General features: G+C 44.3%; 1 protein-coding gene and 1 long non-coding RNA gene across 3 annotated transcripts in view; both read left to right on the plus strand.

Moving 5' to 3' along the window:
* The window catches only part of LOC135450595 (uncharacterized), a 28,755-nt gene extending 21,178 nt beyond the window's left edge, over nt 1-7,577 (plus strand). Inside the window, exons 2-3 of the long non-coding RNA XR_010441100.1 lie at nt 5,160-5,253; nt 6,958-7,577. This is a non-coding gene — a long non-coding RNA (uncharacterized LOC135450595). The remainder of the gene's footprint in view (nt 1-5,159; nt 5,254-6,957) is intronic.
* A 4,389-nt stretch (nt 7,578-11,966) lies between these two features.
* Nucleotides 11,967-17,835, plus strand: part of GLS (glutaminase) — a 59,317-nt gene continuing 53,448 nt past the window's right edge. For both annotated transcript variants that reach the window (XM_064718919.1, XM_064718920.1), the window contains exon 1: nt 11,967-12,325. In XM_064718919.1, coding sequence (XP_064574989.1) covers nt 11,982-12,325 — 344 coding nt within the window. In that variant the 5' untranslated portion in view covers nt 11,967-11,981. The remainder of the gene's footprint in view (nt 12,326-17,835) is intronic.

Genomic DNA, 17,835 nt, shown 5'->3' on the forward strand with positions numbered 1-17,835 from the left:
ATCTGGACATGTTGTGAGTGGTGTTTGTGAATGAATCTGGTCTGGTGCTGCCACTCAAGGAGGTGATGGTGACTAACAAGATGGTCAGGTTGCCATCTGTCTCTTGGTGGCTTTACTGTCTCATGTGTTCTATAGGGCTGCATTGACTCTGGGCAGCAAGCAAGGAGGAGGAACTTCCCTCAGAGCTGCCAAACCACATGAGTTATGCTGGACACAGGCAGGAGCAGGGGGTGACTCACAGGATGATATGTCAGCTGTGTGACCTTCTGAGCTGGGGCCTGGGGCCAGCTGGAGACCACTGACCAGCTCCCTCCAGATAACTCATGCTTGCTTTGTTACTGTCATGCAGTCTCTCCAGGGCCATGGTTGCTGTTGTCTGCATGTCCCAAATCAGCTGATGAAGCACTTGACTGCTTATCCTCTCAGTCCTCTGGCAGAGCTTGAGTACTGAAATTAATGTGGAGGAGGGATAGGAGTGGGATTCACCTTCAGATGAATGAAAAGGATCTCTTCCACTTGCCCTGTGTAAGAGCTCCTGGGATGATTTAGTATATTAAAAATGCAGGTGGTTAAACACACTACCCATATTATTGCAAATGCTTTCCAGACAGAAGACATTGCATTTGTGTGGTTGTATAATACTATGGCTATGGTATTGTGGCCTCTTGTATCCCCCACCTTTGTCAGGGCAGGAACAGCTTGCTTTGTGCAGTTGTGGCACTATCAGGTTGCTGCAAGCCCTTGCTTCATTTATCTTCAGCTCCTTGGAAGTGCTGAGGGCCGCCAGCCAGGCTGCGAGGTGAGAGCGATGGCGGCAGTCCCTTGCAGCAGCAGCTGGGGAGGATGTTTTTGGGAGCACAGGTACACAGGCCTTGGCTGTGCACAGCTGAGAGCATGGAGGGGAAGATTTACATGAGTGTGTTTTAATCCCTAGGGTCAAGAGATGAATATGTGTGTGGGCTCACAGTGAGTGTGTCAGCCCTGTGCATGGAAGGCTGCCCAGAAGTGTGGAGATGTGCCAGCAACTCTTATTTCAAGTGCTGGGATAGGTCATGGCTGTGCTGTGACTGCCTGAGCAGTGAGCCTGCTCCCTTGCATATCCTCCCTGTGTCTGATCCACACTGCCCTGGGCATCCAGGAAATCCTTTCCACTGAGTCAGAGGAGGGATCCTGTTGTGTAACAAAGGGCTTGCAATCCATCATGGCTTCAACACAGGATTAGAACAACATCCACACTTTCCCTAAGCTAATCTTCGAGTATGCTGGTGGGGCTGGGGCAGCCAGCCTCCACAGAGTGTCCCTGACAGTGTAAAGGGAATTAAAGGGACACTGAAGCCTCTCTTTGCAGGGATGAGCAACAGCCACAAAACTTGCCAGAGAGAGCCAGGTTGCAGCTGCTTCCCATCACTTCCATTTCCTGGATAATAGTGTTCATTTCTTTCCAGATTTGACTTGCCTGGGAACTCAGTAACATCTGTTCCTCCAGGTTTCATCAAAGATGAATTTCATTGTGGCAGAAAAGGCTTTTAAAAGTTGTTTTGTCTTTTTTTTTTTTTCCCCTGGTTTTATTCTCAGAGCAGTGACTTCAAGTGAGGTTTATCTCTAAAGGACAATTATAAAAATGATAAGCTTGCCCTGTATTTGGCTTTTTGCTAAACAGTTTCTGCTCTGACTTGCTCATGATGCCAGCTCCAAAAGCCCCTGTTCCCACTGTTCAGGGCAGCAGTCAGTGCTGGTGGCTGTGTCCATGCCAGGAGCCCTGCTCCCGTGTGCTACCTCGTGTCACACAGATGCTGGACAGATTGGCAGTGCCACTACAACATACTGTGCTACAGCCAATTCTGCTGAGGATTCACAAAATGCAGAGGTATGTTCAATCTGCTACACTAATAGGAGTTAAAAAAAACCAAAAAGCCTCACAACAATGATAATAAACAGATTATTTTCTCAGTAAAAACCATCTCTTTAAATGGCTGTTTACATCTGTAAGCCTGCACTCAGAGTTCTGGGTCTTTTTAGTGGAATGTGGCATAGTTCATCTCTATAGGATCAGTTACAGAACTTAGACTTTTTTTTAATTAATTTTTTTCTTTTCATAAACCCAAATCTAATTAGCTTTGTTAAGAATGCTTACCTCATGATTGCTTGTAGCATCATTCCTCATTGCTTTTCTCTTCTTGTAATCTCATTATTATAGGGTCAAAAAAGCATGTAATTCTTTAGGAAGGAAAAGTGAAGCAGTTAAAAATAATTTTATTCTCGTGTAGCCCAATTCTAAAAGCATTTCAAGCACTGAGCTGTTAGTGCCTTCAGTGGACAGCCTTGTGACACCTGTGAGGAAGGCATTTATATAAATGACCTCTCTCTTGGGCCATGGCATGGCCTTTGCACACAGGCAGGCATGACCCAGTGGACTGGCTGTTCCCAGGAGTTCCCTTTCTGCTCCAGGGAGAGTGCCCTGACATCCTTCTGCCCATTCTGCTTCGAGGTAATGTGTAACAGACTGCCAGACCTTTGAGGAGTCATCTTCTCCATCCACTTGCAGTTCTGATCTGAAAGCCTGTGAGAGCTGAAGGTTAAGCAGTTCAAGTTCAGGCTGGAAGATGCTGCTGCCTTTCTGTGTGAACTCTGAAATATGCACTCAAAGGTTACACCTGCAGCTTCGTGGCACAGCTGCCTCCTACTCATGCCCTTGAACTGACAAGGCCAGGAGGCAACAGAGGCAGGGACAAACCAGCTCTGTCCTGCTATGGGCAGGCTGAAGCCAATCTGCTCTGCTGCTGCTCTCTTTGGAGCACAGCAGTCCCAATATGGAGTTTCAGTAGTGCTCAATTCAAAACTGCTCTGTGTCTGTCTGTCTGGGTGACAGCCACCTGGTGACTGTACTGCTTCTGCCTTCATCTCTTCCAGTTTTTAAGGTGGAGGTCTCAATGTGCCAATAAATGTGCCCTAAACATGAGAAGTATGCAGGAGACAGAAACAAGCTGGCAGAAAAGCACAGCTGTAATGCTGTTAAAGGTGCTCATTCTTTTTCTCCTCCTTGTGATGTTTACTTGGCAGCTTTGGAGCCAATTCTCTGCAATCTATTTGGGGCTACAAAAAAAGGCTACCAGCCTTTTTTCAGAGCTACTATGTGGGAAGAGCACTGTTCCTCACAGTTTTCTTTTCCCATACAAGCACTTATCCTGAGCCAGACTCAGTGCCATTCAGGTGGGGTGTGCCAGGCAGCCAGAGCCTGGCCAATCCTCAGGAAGTGATCAGCAGCAGTCCATCACACAGATCCTTCTGCTTGTCCTGAAGAACAGGGTCATTGGATTGAGCTGGTGGATGTTTCAGCTCATTACCTTCCTAAGTTAATGGTTCTTGTTACTCAAATTAGTACTGAGATGTAAATTAACCTTTTCCCTCTTATCTGTTAAATAAAGGGTATAATCTCTATATTCAGGATGTTTCTAGAAGATTATTACTCACTAGCACGTGGTTTCATGGATTAGTTCCAGTTCTAGCAATCATTAACAACTACTGGTAGTTTAAGAATTACTTCTTATTTCAAAGGGTGGAATTCATTTGGCTTTACACCAAGGCAGGTGCAGTAAACCCTGCTAAGCAGTTACCTTTCTCTTCAATCATACTTCTGTATAAAAAGGCAATACATTCTACTGCTTGTGCTTTTTCAACTCTGAATTTCACCTTTACTGTTAAGAAAACATGTTGACATATCAAACAATGTAACTAACAGGCAAAGCAGAACAAAATGAGTCACTATTTATGCTATTTTTTTTCCTTTTAGACTATGCTTTCCCTGTTAGAATATATCAATCAAAAGTCAGAAATACAACTTAAAAGGTAGATAACCAGAAGAAAAACTTGCAGAAATGTGCAAGGTGAGATAAACTGGATAGAAGAATTGCATGGAAATACACATAATGAAAGTGCAAGAAATGAAACAAAATGTAACTTCTTGATTAAATATGACTAACAGGGCATGTGTCTTCCTATCTTGGGAGTTTATAACTGCTAAAGTCATGATACAGTAAGTCAATGCTGGGGAGGAAACAGAAAGGTGGCTGGATGATGTTTTCCTAACCATAATTATGTGAATAATTACTTGTATCTGTTCTACATGCCTTCTGGCCCAAAATACTCAATACAGTTCACTTTTTATTTGTTGTCTTGAAGCATTTTTAGCTGAAAATATCCTCCCTACCACAGCTGGGCTGCTCAACTATGCCACTGTTCTCTGACTCTGTTTCAGCAGAGCCGATCCTCAAATATCCAACGAGACTTTAGTCAAACACAGCACATATAGCAAACAGCCTGAAAACAAAACAAAAATTCCTACTGAATGTGCCACAGTAGGGGCCTAGATTTGTTCTCAAATTAGGCCCATGATGTCTTGGGTGATTAGTGTGGGTGTTACAAGGTTACTTTCTGTGCAACGATATGGCAGAATACGAGGTGTTCTAGTAACTCCAGAATTTGTATTTCCTAAAATCAATATAATCATATTATTGGTAATCAAACCAATCAAACTGGTTTGGCCTTATGCCTTATTATAGGAGTATCTGATCGCCCAAAGCTTCATTTGTTGATCAAAGAACCAGATGAAACTTTATCTGAATATCCCAAATATCCAAGCCACGTGGTCATAGTTTAAAAACTGCCTGTGACAGGAAGGCTGTGAAGTCTGTTATCTGCCAAATCCCTTTCCTGTAGTACAAGGCCAAGTGTACAGAGAGAAACAAAATTATCAGCATTTCTTGGCTACTGCTGTTCCTTTGAGCCCTTCTAGAGCATGCTAATTCAAAACACCTCAAGATGTGTTTCACAGCCTTATCATGTGAAACTCCTCTTTCTCAAAGCAGAGAATGGTGACCTGTCAGTTTGTAAGGCAGCTTGTTTCACTTCTGTTTTGTAGTTCAATAGCTGTTTCAGGACAGCTGTGGGGGAGTGACAAGCCATGGCACGTGTGTGGGAATGAGTGATGTTGCCACCAGCGTTCATGTCACGTTAGAAACACACCAATTTCCACATCACAACCCAGTCAGTTGACGTAAAAGCCCAAATAATTTGGTCTAATACTGCTATGAAAAATATGCTGAGGGCTAAAAATACTATTTAAAAGGTAGAGTTTCTTGTCTTGTATGATTTCCCATCAGCTCCTGACTTCTGAGAGTTGTTTCAAGCCCTGTCTGAGAAGATGGAGCATTATGGAGGAGTTAAACATGATGTGAAGAAGTTCTGTGACAGCAGGTAATGTTACTGAAGCACAAATCTTTAGCTTCCACAAGTGTTTCAAGTGCACCAAAAATACCATTTAAATTTTTTGAATGTTTTTCTTCTTGGAATTTAGGGTGAGGATACACATGTTTAAGCAGTAGACTAGTTATTAGCAAAAACATATACGTAATCCAGGCTATTTTAAAACCTTCATCACTCTACTTTTTAAATCTTAGTATTCAGTTTTGCAGATCTTCAGTTCCCTGGCCTACTGTTGTGGAACTGTTCAAAAGTCCTTGGATAAACATTAAATACCCTTAGAGTATGAGGGTACACCATGTACTACTGCAAGTGCTGTTGGTTTTTCTTCCTTTCACCTCCCTAAGAAAGTTACATGTTTATAAGGAGAGACTTAGATGTGGGGGAAGGAGGGAAATCTTTCAAGGTTACATCCTTCAAGAACTAAAAAAACTTGTCTGTTTTCTCATTAGTCTTTATGGGACCTTTTGTTTTTAAGTAAACAGGAGACTGAAACACTCTTGCAGCTTGGGAGGAGACTGGCAACTCACAGCAGTTGCAAAGGAAGGCTGAGGACTCAATCACCTGAAGTGTACATTCCTCTTCCCTCAGTGCAGCAAAAGAAATGAGAGGGTGCCAAAAATATCAGGGCAGAAAAGAAGCATGTGGTTTTGCTGATTAATTTGCCATTTCAGAGGCAGTGGGATTGTGTTGATGCTGGCATTATACCTTGTACCCAATCACGGTGATCTCTCCACTTCTTCCAGAGGAGCCTTCTGGAAGTGGAAGACTTTTAAACTATTTTGACTACCACTTATGATGAGACAGTTTCCATTACAGTCTGACTGCTTGTTTTGCTTGCTTCATTTTACCTTGTTTTATTTTGTTTCTCTGCTTAAAACTGGATGTTTTGTCCAGCTTAAGCTTCTACACAGCCACAAGCGTTTATGAAAAAGTAAAACCAGGGCTTTTGCTTCATGGGATAATTTAATTGGATGCACTTCTATGCTCTGGCCTGAAAGCTTGCATCTCACCAAGGGTCTTTTTAATGTGCTGAAATTCAGAGCTGAAAGCAACCAGCTTAGGACAAGGGGAGGATGCAGGACACACTGGCTTCTTCATCACTTTAGGGCTGAGGTGGCACGTGCAGATCATGGAATGGGTTTGGGTTGGAAGGGACCTTAAAAACCCCTCATTCCAAACCCCTTCCATGGAGAGGACGATCTTTCACTAGACCAGGTTGGTCCAAGGCCCATCCTACCTGGCCATGAGCATTTTCAGGGATGTGGCAGCCACAACTTCTGTGGGCAACCTGTGCCAGGGCCTCATCAGCTCACAAATGAAGAATTTCTTCCCAATATCTGATCCAAACTTGTTCTCTGTCAGTTTGAAGCCCTTCCTCTTGTCCTGGCACTGTGTTCCCTTGTCAAAAGTCCCTCCCCATCCTTTCTTAAGGCCCTTTAGGGGCCTAATAACTAAGGTGTTAAGTCAGCCAGTGACTGCCCAGTGCTGTGGAGCTCTGTAAATGACAAGGCAGCTGGGGCCAGCCCAAGTGCTCTGACCTCTGCCAAATGCCAGCACCAATTTTCCATGCCTGCTCTGAAGAGCAGCAAAGCATGGGCCCATGGGCTGCCCTGAGCTCCCTCATGCATGCTCATCTCAGGCATATGATGGGGCAGGTGGATGATGTTGTCACTTGTTTCTTTTTGCTTGCATAAGATCACCTAGCCTGATATTTGAGCACTGGGAATACAAACAGAAGATCCAAATTTGCTCCTGCTCCCTGGCCTGTGTTAATATCAAGACTGCAGTTTGAGATGTCATCAGAATTAAGCATTTAATGTGACTGTGAGTGGAATGCATAGGGTATGTAACACTGTGATTTAGGTATATTGTAGTGCAAATAACATTCAGTGTGTTGGATGCAGCAAGGAATGCTTTTCTGTTAGCTGCTCAAGGTAGATGTTCTGATGTGTGAAGAATTTTACATCTGAAAAACGCTATGACTGATAATGAGAATGAGGAACAATGGTGCTGTCTCACCAACCAAGATGAAAGGAAGCAGGTTAACCAACAGAGTAATGGGAAAAAATTGTGCCAGACTTTGCAGGTCATCCTCAATAACTCTCTTCTGTGATTTGCTTGCTCTTGTTAGGTATGCTAGAATGCATCATATACTGTCTGCTAACCACGCTAGGAATGTCCCAGGCCCTTGTAGTCTTTCTTCATGTCAGTCTCAAAAAATCCTCCAAATATTCTTCCCTTTGAATTAATTCCTCACTGCCTCTGTTTGCATGGAATGTGAGTGATATGAACTGAACTATTGACTCATCAATGTGCTATGCAGGGAGGGCATTTTTGATTTTATTTTTATTGCTTGTCACTTGAGGTCACTCCCTCAACCATTTCTTTCCAGTTAAATAAATCCTCTGAATGTTTTCCTCCTTGTTGGATTTCTGAGCTATGATGCCCAAACATTTGAACATTCATTTTCTTAGATTAAATAGTAACTATTTACTGTTTATGCTTCTATGCTCAGAGCAAACTGTTCTGTATCCTCTGTACAATCCAACAAGTAATGTTTGTTGTGACTGAGCACTTTTCCCTTGAATCAATATAAAAATGTTACTCACAGGTGCAGCAAGTTAGCCTCACAAAAGAAAAGAATAGTCTTAGGAACTGCTGCTAGAAGGGGTAGAAATACTTGAATAGATAATAGTTGTCTCTGGTCCTTAGTTCACTTTTGGAAAGTATCACCCTAGAACAAATGAAATGGAGCCAACGTAACCATTTAAAATAGTAAAGTAAACAATTCATGTCGTAGTCAAGATAATCCTTAATTTCTGCTGCTTATCTGAGATCTGCCCTGCTGATCTGATGGGAGGATTTAACCTTCCTGAAAGCTGTTTTCAGTATATGTGCTTGAACTGGGAAGACCTCTTTGCACCTGCTTTTCAGAGCCCTTTCTCCTAGGAGATTAATGCTGCTATGCCCCTTTTAGAAAGGAAAACCTCTGAAATATGGATTATTTTTAGAGAGCTATACTTGGAATATTTTGCTACAATACAGCTTAAGGGAAATACTTTAAAAATAATGCCTATTTAAATTATCCTCTTTTTTCTTTCCTGAAGAACCTTGTTGCCTTAAATTCAAATAATTTTTGTCTTACAAAAGAACATGTATAGTTGTGGGAATTAAAAAGAGAATAATTGGCTTATGGTAACTGCTGGTTGTGTAACCAACTCAAAATAAAAGCTATGGGGAATTTTAATTTCAAATTTCTTTGCTCTGTGTGGAAACCATTTTGTAATTTTCTGTTTCTCTTGGGATACTGTGTGAAACACAGAATGGCAGAGCAGATGGCGTGTCTTCTCTTTCCAGAGAGACAAGCAATATCACTGTGTTCAAAGGAGAAGTCTAAAGGGGGTTTCAAGGGATATGGGAAAGCCCAGTCCAACATCTGGATCAATATAAAAATCAGTGTCAGTTTAACAGGTTTAATGTATAATGATTTCCCAAGCAAATGGTGGTGGTTTTGATGCTGTTTTTACTACATTTCTTATGGCTTATTTTAAATTGGGGAAAAAAAAAAATCTGTCTTCAGATTAAGAGTCTCTGGTATACCTGTGCCTGTGGGAGGAGGGGAGAGAATCAGTGGGTGAAATGTCTCAGGCTTAGTCATAGTAGGAGCAAGGAGTGATGGCCTGAATTATGCAGCAAAAGTTCTCAGAATAGTGAATGAGTCACTATTGCCCTTGAACTTTCTGGATCTGAAACTATATTTATCATTTTGCATTGTTCCCAAGCTGTGTAGCTGCAGTCCTACACACAGAGCAACTTGCATTTTCTGCCCTCACCAGCTAAAAACACAGACAAGGGAATTTCCAGGGAGAGAAGTCAAGGATTGATTTCTTTAAGTGAGTTTTAAGGAAAGCTTTAATGAAGAGTACCTGCAGTAGGAGATGACTAATGTAGTAATATGAAGGCAATACTAAAAGGTTAAATACAGGAATAAGGCAATAGTGTACAAAATTAATTTTTTTTAATTTAAAAAAAGGAAGTGAGTAAAATTAAAGAGTTCCTGTAGGGTCAAGTATCACAGAGTACTGTTCTGAGAGGCAAATATTTTTGTGAATGTAGTAGCCTTTTCTTTTCCTTCCTACCACCGTATCTGAAATGTTCTGAACAGAAACCAGAGCACTGAAAGGAAAGATCCAGATCATTACATTTTCATTCTTCCACTTCTCCCCCTACAGTATAAGAGATGAATTGGACAAGTTTTTGCACCAGGTTGTGGCCAAACAGCTGGCTTAGAAAAGAGTGCAGCTGTCACACCAGCAAACCACCTTGGCACTAAAATTCTGAATCTTGTAGTGTCTGCAGAGCTGTGTGTTCAATTAGTGACCAAATGCACATTCTGGAAGAGACAGCACTCACAGTCTCTGGTCTTAGAACAGCAGACTCTAGAAAAAATGAAAAAGGTGCTTGAGAGACTTCTATCTTTAGAGTATTTTACGTAACACAATTTTTAAAATGAGAAATATTATTATTGGGCAGCAGGATAAAAGAGGCAGTATTGGCTTGCCAAAAAGGACTTAGCAAATGGAAATCCAAAATTAGTTCCAGGAAATATAATAGGTAACGTAATAAGTACGTGAGAAATGCAGGTACTTTGCATTTTTGTATGTGAAGTTACTGCAGCACAGGATTACACATCCCACACTGGTATTTCAAGTTTCCTTGATCAGTGGGAAGCAAAACCATTGGTGTGTGGAGGCTCATTTTATAGGCATAGATTATCAGCTATCTTTATATCTTCCTCCAAAAGCCCTCATGGCTGTTGTGACAATTTATTAGCATAGGGAATTCCTGTGGGTATTTGTGCTGCCGGGTAAGTGGAAGCACAAGGCAAGACTACTCTCCATGTCTATTTGTAGTTATCTCAGAGTGCACGAAAAATGGGTAACAGAACCTTCTTCTCTGTTTTATGGGGTCTTTAAGAGGAAGTTACTATGCCTAAACAGCTGAAAGTTGCAATCTGGGGGGTGGTGGAAAACAAAATATCGGTATCTTCAGAGTAAAACATTTCAAATAAAGTGTGCAGCAAGATCATTTTAACTCAGAATTGCAGCTTTTCCGCCCCCACCTCTGCCAAACATAATAAACATAGCCGATGAAATAAACCTCAATGCATGGGGAAATTGTTCACAAGGAAATTTAGCAGTAATAAACTCCCAGCTCCACAAGTATTTACATTTTTGCTCTGAAAATTAAGGTTCCTAAACTGAGAAGACTAGGGACAATTAAAAAACTGGTTTGCATATTGACATTACTGAGGAAGTAAGATGACAGGAAATTTTGTCTTCTACTGTTACCCATAATGGATAAAATTTGCTAATATAGATTTGTACTCATTCAGGACAAATTTAGCAGTTGGTGATGTGAGCAAAGTTTCACCAAGTAACTGCAAAATCTGTGGCTCCCAAAATGCCATATCCTGACAGCTGTGACAGAAGCTTAAGTGTATATATAGTGACATTTACACCTTGTGCTGAAGCCCTGCAGTTATTTTCTGCAACTTTTCTCTGCTACATTTTTTCTTTTAGGACTTCACAACCATGGGTCAGTGGCTCCCAAACTGGGACCTGTAGGTGAGCAGCAGCAAAATTTCCACACTCTGATTAAATGTTTGATAATGTGAACATGAAGAATGGCCACACCCAGTTCACCTAGGCAGCCAGGTGGTTGATTTTTGTGGGTTTGTGTTTGGTTTATTTATTTTTCTCAAAACCCAAAAACTTGAGACATTTGACCAAGCCTTACAGCCTCCAGAGTAAGTTTTGGCAATGAGCTATGCAGTTACCCTTTTATTGAAAGTACATGGAAACCCCTTAGGAGCTCTGCTCCTTGCCAGAAGCGTTTGACCCCAAAAATGTGGGAACAACCATTTCTTCTGAGTGCATTTCCAAGGGGCTCCTGTTCCCTGAGCCTTTTCCTAAGGTGTCTGGTGGGTGATGGATGCAGGCTCTGTTCATCCTCCTCTCTCCTCTGGGCTGAGCGCTGCAGTTGTGTCAGCAGAGGTTTAGGTTGGATATTAGAATATGTTTCACCCCGAGGATGGTCGGGCATCCCCAGGGAAGTGGTCACAGCCTGACGAGAGTTCGAGAAGGGTTCGGACAAAGCTCTCAGGCACAGGGTGAGGGTCTTGGGGTGTGCTGTGCAGGGCCAGGAGCTGGATTCCATGGTCCTCGTGGGTCCCTTCCAACTCGGCGTATTCTGTGCTCCTGCCGGCACGGCGGAGGCGGTGCGCTTCGTAATCAAAAACATACAGTTTTAAAAAATGGCCATATCCATGGCAACCTGAACCCGACACCGCCGCAGCCCAGCCCGCTCCCAACGCCTTTACACGTCGCAGAGCGAGGGAGGGAAGGAAGGAGGGAGCAGAGGAATGAGGGAGGGAGGCGGCGCCCCGGGGCCCCCCTCAGCGCTCCGGGTCCGTCCGCTTGGGGCGCTGCTGCTCCCGCCCCGCCGGCCGCGCGCGACACCAGCGGCCCCGCGGGGAGACTCGGCCCGCGCCGGGGGCGTGGCAACAGCCTTGAGTGACGTCCTTAGTGACCAATGGGCGCACCGCAAGCCTGACAGTTAAGTCGGTTCGGCCAATGGCGCGCGGCGGCGGGCGGGCGCAGCGCTGTGCGAGAGGCGCGGCCGGGCGGCGCGGCGGGCAGTCGGCGCGGTGGCGCAGGATGATGCGGCTGTGGCGCTCGGCGCTGCTGCGGGAGCTGCTGCTGCTCGGCCCGCCGGGGGCGGCCGGCGGCGGGGCCCCGGCCCCGGCACCCGCCGCCGGGACCAGGCGCCTCCAGCCGCCGCTCGCCGCTCTCGGCGCTAGCCCGCCCGCCGCCCGCCGCGGCCCGGCTGCGCTGCCGGCAGCGCGAGGTCTGTGCACCCGCTCCGAGGGAGCCTTGGAGGAGCCGGGGAAGGGGGCGCAGGCGCCGTCGCCGACTCCCGGCGAGCCCCCCGCCGACAGCGGCCACAACAATAACCACGGCGGCGGCAGCAAAGAGATGGCCGTAGGCGGCGGCGGGGAGAAGTGAGTGTGGAAGGGGCGGCGGGCGCGGGGGATGATGCGGAGGCGCCATGTGAGCGCCGCCTCCCCCTCGCACGCGTGGTGCCTGCGGAAGGGGCCGGGCCGCGCCGGGCGGGCGCTTCCCCGGCAGGTGCGGGGACCCCGGGGCCGCCGGGTCCATCCCGGCCGTTCTCCGGGCGGTGCGGGCCCCGCTGCCGGCGGCTCGGAGCGAGAGGGAGGCAGGCGCACACGCGTGGCGGGGGCGTGCGCGCCGCTCGGGGCTCCGCTCCCCGCGGCGTGCGGCCCGGGCAGTGCCCCGGTACCCCCGGCCGTCCCTCCCGCCTGGTGCGGGGGTGCCGTCCCTGGGGAGGCCCGGCACAGGTGGTAGGGTGGCTTCGGTAGCGCTTCCACTTGGCTAAAAATATTTTTCAAGAGGAGCGAAAGCTGTGTCATCTCGCATTAATTATTAGAGGCGGTGTGCACGGTGCGTAGTGCTGCCTCGGAGGTTTTGCAGCAGTGTCTTCTCCGCGGATGCGTCCCTGTGTAACCTGCCCTAGGGTGACCCAGCCTTGGCAGGGGCATTGGGGACTGGGTGATCTGCAGAGGGCCCTTCCAGCCCTAACTATTCTGTGATCTAGTGCAGCCAGGGACAGATCCGTCTGTGGTGAGTACAGATGTTTATAGGTGCTGCAGGATGTGTGCCTGTGCCAAGGTCCTTGCTTGTCCCTTAGAGACAAAGGTATGTGCAGGTAGTACAATGGTAGGGCTGTATGTTTCTATTAAGTTAATATTCCTTTAGTCAGAAACGGAAATACTCCTTAAAAAAAAAAAAAACACCCAAAACCCGTGGGAGACAGGTGTATCAGCTCCAGTTTTTACACCTGGCAATGGATCCCAGAGGTTGAGTATAGTAATGAGGTAAATGGTTTGACAGAGCATTCTTTTCTGTTAGTCTTCAGCATTATGCAAGTCTTGATTATTCATTTCCTAGCATCCCCTGTCTTGACAGTCTGTACATTGGCTGGTTGAACCTGGGTACATTTAGAATCTCAGAAAACCTTTTACAAGAAGTTTGACCGCTCAACTGCCAGCCCCATGAAGACTTCTCCTTTGTATATGTTTGAAATGTACCCCATGGCATTTCTGTAGGCACCCTGTGCTCTGATTATGGGGTGGCATAATTAAAATTAAACCCAAGCTGCTTTCCCAGGCTTTGCTATGCTTATTACCTGGATTAAAAGAGCAAATGACAGAAGAAACAGGGCTGAGAAAGGAGTACCTTGTTTTGACACTGAGCAAAGTCTGTTAGTCTAATGCTAAGAGGAAGTCTGGGGAAGATTCCACAAAGCCAGTCAGGAAGCCTTCAGCCCTTAGCTTGTTAATAGTTCTGCTTTTGAGCTGTGGTTTGTGGGGTTTTTTTTTAGCGTGAACTTCAATATGGCAGGTGGGGAGAGAGGCTGTGACCTTGTTCTTTCCTGCTTTTTCCCTCCAGATGCATCAGCTACTCCGCCTGGTTCAGTGGGGTACAGCCTGCTCTAAAGGCATCACCAGTTACTTCTGCTGTCAGATGCCTTAAAAAATGCATGCCCGTCAGGTTATGCAACCCTGCAATATAATACACAATCATAACGGATAGTATTTCTAAATTTATGCCCTTCTTCAACAAATATGAGGTCTCCTCTTTGAATTAGCTCTCTAGATAATGTTTTGGAACAAAAAAAATATCCTTCTGTAGTTGAATAGGTGTGGTTTATAAAGCCTGCACTTCTGTTTTCAAGCAGAAATACAGACATAGAAAACTTTGGAAAAAACCAGCATGGCAGCTGTGATGGGTTTTTGAGGATATTGCAGAGGTGATTTATTGAAGAGGTAACATTTTCTTAAACTGAGCTGTTATTGGCTTCCTACAGCTAGCATCAATTAGGGCAATTCTTTAATTTCTAACATGTGTGGTAAAGCTATGTAATCACAAACCAGTTAAACAATTTAAATAATTTTTGGCTTTTGACAAATGGATGTATTTGAAAGTCATATGTTTGTTCTTAAAATCTTACTGCAAAATGAACAGGGAGAAATTCTATAAAACATCTAGCATGTAGTTACAAACACAGAAAAAGCTAGAAACTTTCTTTTCAATTCAGGTTGTGCAGGAGTTCCTGTTGGCACATTGGTCAGGCTACTAGATACTTTCATTTTTACTTTTCTTGAAGCAGAACTGTGAGTCTTCCTTCAAGCATTTGTCAATGGTACATTCCATGTGGAAGTCATTGCTATATTAAGACAGAGTGCAGGCTCGAGAAGAAAAGTGAGGTTCTTCAAAAGACAGGTGTCTGAACTGCACTGACAACTGGGCTAAGTCTGTGTCCTGCTGATTCCAGTGCTTTGCCATCCATAGTGTCTTAACATTTGAGAGGTGTTTGGCAAAGGGATTGTGGACTCAACTGGCAATAGCCTTTTTCTTTTTTAGTTAGTGTGGGGGGACTTTTTTTTTCTATTTGATTACAAGGTCATGGTTCTGGGATACTGAAATAACCCATGATGTCAAAAGACAGCAGTAAGGTTTTCCTGTTTATTTGCTTTCCTAACACTCCTTGTGTACAGAGTAGGAGTTGCAAGTAAAAGCCTAAAATGTTCTCTGCAAAGATTACACAGAAATTTAGAACAGTTCAATTCCTCTTAGTGAGGATAAATTATGAGGTCTGTGGCTGATGAAATAACTAGTATCCCATTGCATAACCAGATCCTCTGGTGCATTTTTTCCATAACATCTTCCACCACCTCCTTATCCCTGCTCTCCAGCCTTCACACTGTGTATCCAACTGAAACAATGTATTTTGGACAGGAAAAATAATTGAGCTTAAACTGAGAGTGGTCACAGACCAGTAAATTTAATTAATAGGAATTGTGGATTAAAACACAATAGTATCTATGCTCATGCCTCAGTTATTAAAACACAGTAGCCTAAGACACTCCTCAGTTACAGATGTGTATAATATTTAATACCCTTTGCTCCTGCTTTCAGTGTAACTGTTCTTCATTTGTTTTTACTTTCAGTGTAAGAGTTCATCTTGTACTAGACACTAAAGAGATGAAATAGTTTATTTTAGTAGAAGCTATTTCTAAATTAAAAATGCCTTGATTAAGGTGAGAGGGAAAGCAAAATGTGAGTGACCCTAACTTTTGAAAGCTAAATTGGTCACTTCTTTAGCTAAATTGCAATAGTGCTAGACACTGGTATATAGAATATCACAAAACAGTTACACGAAGTGGTTTTGTTTTGTTTTTAATGACAAGGGAGTGGTAGTGCTCTTTTTTAAGGGCAGGGATAAATTCTGGAGATACTTTTAAAAATTAATTTGCTTTTACAGACCAGATAAGAGAGGAATAACAAGTAAGCAGGCTGTGTTTCATTTTGCTGATACTTCTGATGGAGTGTGGATACAATACTCAGCCATGTGAGAAACAGAAGTGCACTTTTATTAGACCTTTCATGACTTCTGTAGAGGCCATGGTTTTGAAGCTAGAGTTTGTTTTTTTTTTACCAGAAACACTCTAGCTACTAAACATGTCTATCTTTGATCTAAGTTTATAAATATGTAGTTTGCTCTTGAACAATGGTAGTTCTTGCGTAAATAGCTGCCTGCCTCTGTTATGGGAGCAGTGTCTCACTGTAGGAGTGGACAGGGAGCAGTTGCTGAGTGACTTGGCAAGTGTTGGAGATACAACCAAGATACACAGCATGTGTAGTATGGTGACAGCTTCTTCACAGTGCCTGTCTTAGGTAGAGTGGCTGCTGACTGTGGCTTGCAGCTTTCATAGAATCCCAGAATAGTTTGGGTTGGTAGAGACCATTTAAAGGTCACTTAGTCCAAACCCCTCTGCAATGAGCAGGGACATCTTCAACCAGATCAGGCTGCTGAGAGGCTCATGCAGTCTGACCTTGAATGTTTCTGGGGTGGGGACCTGTTTCCAGGTCTGGTCGCCCTGTTCCAGCATTTCACTACTCTCACCATAAAATTTCTTCATTATCTCTAATATAAAGCTGCCCTCTTTCAGTGGAAAACCATTATGCCTCATCCTGTTGTGACAGACTCTGATAAAAACCCCGTCCCCATCTCTCTTACAGACTCACTCTAGGTACTGAAAGGCTGCACTGAGGTTTCCCAGGACCCTCCTCTTCTCCAGGCTGAGCAACCCTGATTCCTTGAGCCTTAACTCCTAGGGGGACGTGCTCATCCCTCTGTCATCTTGGTGGCTTCCTCTGGACCTGCTCCAGTGGGCTGATGTCATTGCTGTGCTGAGGGCCCCAGAGGTGACTGTGGTACTCTGTGTGGGGTCTCAGCAGAGTGCAGTAAAGGGGAAAATCCTCTCCTTGACCCCCTGCCCATGCTGCTCTGCACACAGCCCAGGACATGTTTGGCTCTAGTGCCTGTGCCTGGGTTGTGTCCAGCTCCTCCACCAGCACCCACAGATGCTTCTCAGCAGGGCTGTTCTTCTGTTCTTCCCCTGGGATGTGCTGATTGCAGGAGTTACCCTGGCCCAGGTGTAGGACCCTGTACTTCACCCTGCTGAGCTTCATGAGTTTCACACCTGGACCAGCTTTTTGAGTGCATCCAGGTCCCTCTGGATATTGGCCCATCCCTCAGGCTTGTCACCTGCACCTCTCAGCTTGGTGTCTTTGGCAAACTTGCTGATGCTTCATTTGATCCCACTGTCGGTGTCATTGATGAAGATCTTCAATGGTCCCTGAGGGACCATTGTTTGTGACAGTAATTGTAACCTCATTTTTATGACTGGTGTCATATTTGTTACAAATGCCGGAAACTATTACTAGCAATATCATATCTGTATATCATTTGTTGTTCTGCAAATCCTGTTCTGCATTTTGGCAGTTCCATCCTGAAGTACAGAGTAAGAATCTTCCACATTATTTGAAATTTAATATTGTTTTTATCCTAGAAATTCAGCATTTGTTAAAATGAAGTCCCCCCTCAGAATCTGGTGTAGATATTGTACTGATGCAAAAGGAGGATCTGAAAGGAGGACTGCAGAGTCCTTGTGCTTGGAATTCCTATGTTGGCTTTTCTTTGTATTTAAAAATCCAGTCCACCAGTATTGTAGTCCACCGATTAGTATACTACCAAAGAATTCTAGTTGTTCAATGGTCTAGTGCTTTTTTTTTTTTTTTTTTTTTAAGAAGGTAAAGAAAAACCAAAAGTCATTATTCATGAAATCAGGTAAACTGGAATTTCCACTTAATTTGACTGTGAAAATTGCAAGTTCCCTGACCTGAAAAACAGCTTTTTACCATGTGTGGAACAGAATTATCTTGCTAAGTGTGTTCACAGTGCCAAAACACATCTTTTAGGTTAAGCAAACATCAGTTACTGACATCACTGATCTGATAAAGTGCAGAGCAAGCCTTTTCACCCCTATTTAGCTGATAAACTTTACCAAAAGATGGACTATTTGACAAGGAGCAATTTTCTGTAAATATATTGAATGTCATCCTCTTTGCTTTGGTCGTCTGTGCA

This window comes from Zonotrichia leucophrys, chromosome 7 (genome assembly GCF_028769735.1).
Source record: "Zonotrichia leucophrys gambelii isolate GWCS_2022_RI chromosome 7, RI_Zleu_2.0, whole genome shotgun sequence".
Classification (NCBI taxonomy): domain Eukaryota; kingdom Metazoa; phylum Chordata; class Aves; order Passeriformes; family Passerellidae; genus Zonotrichia; species Zonotrichia leucophrys.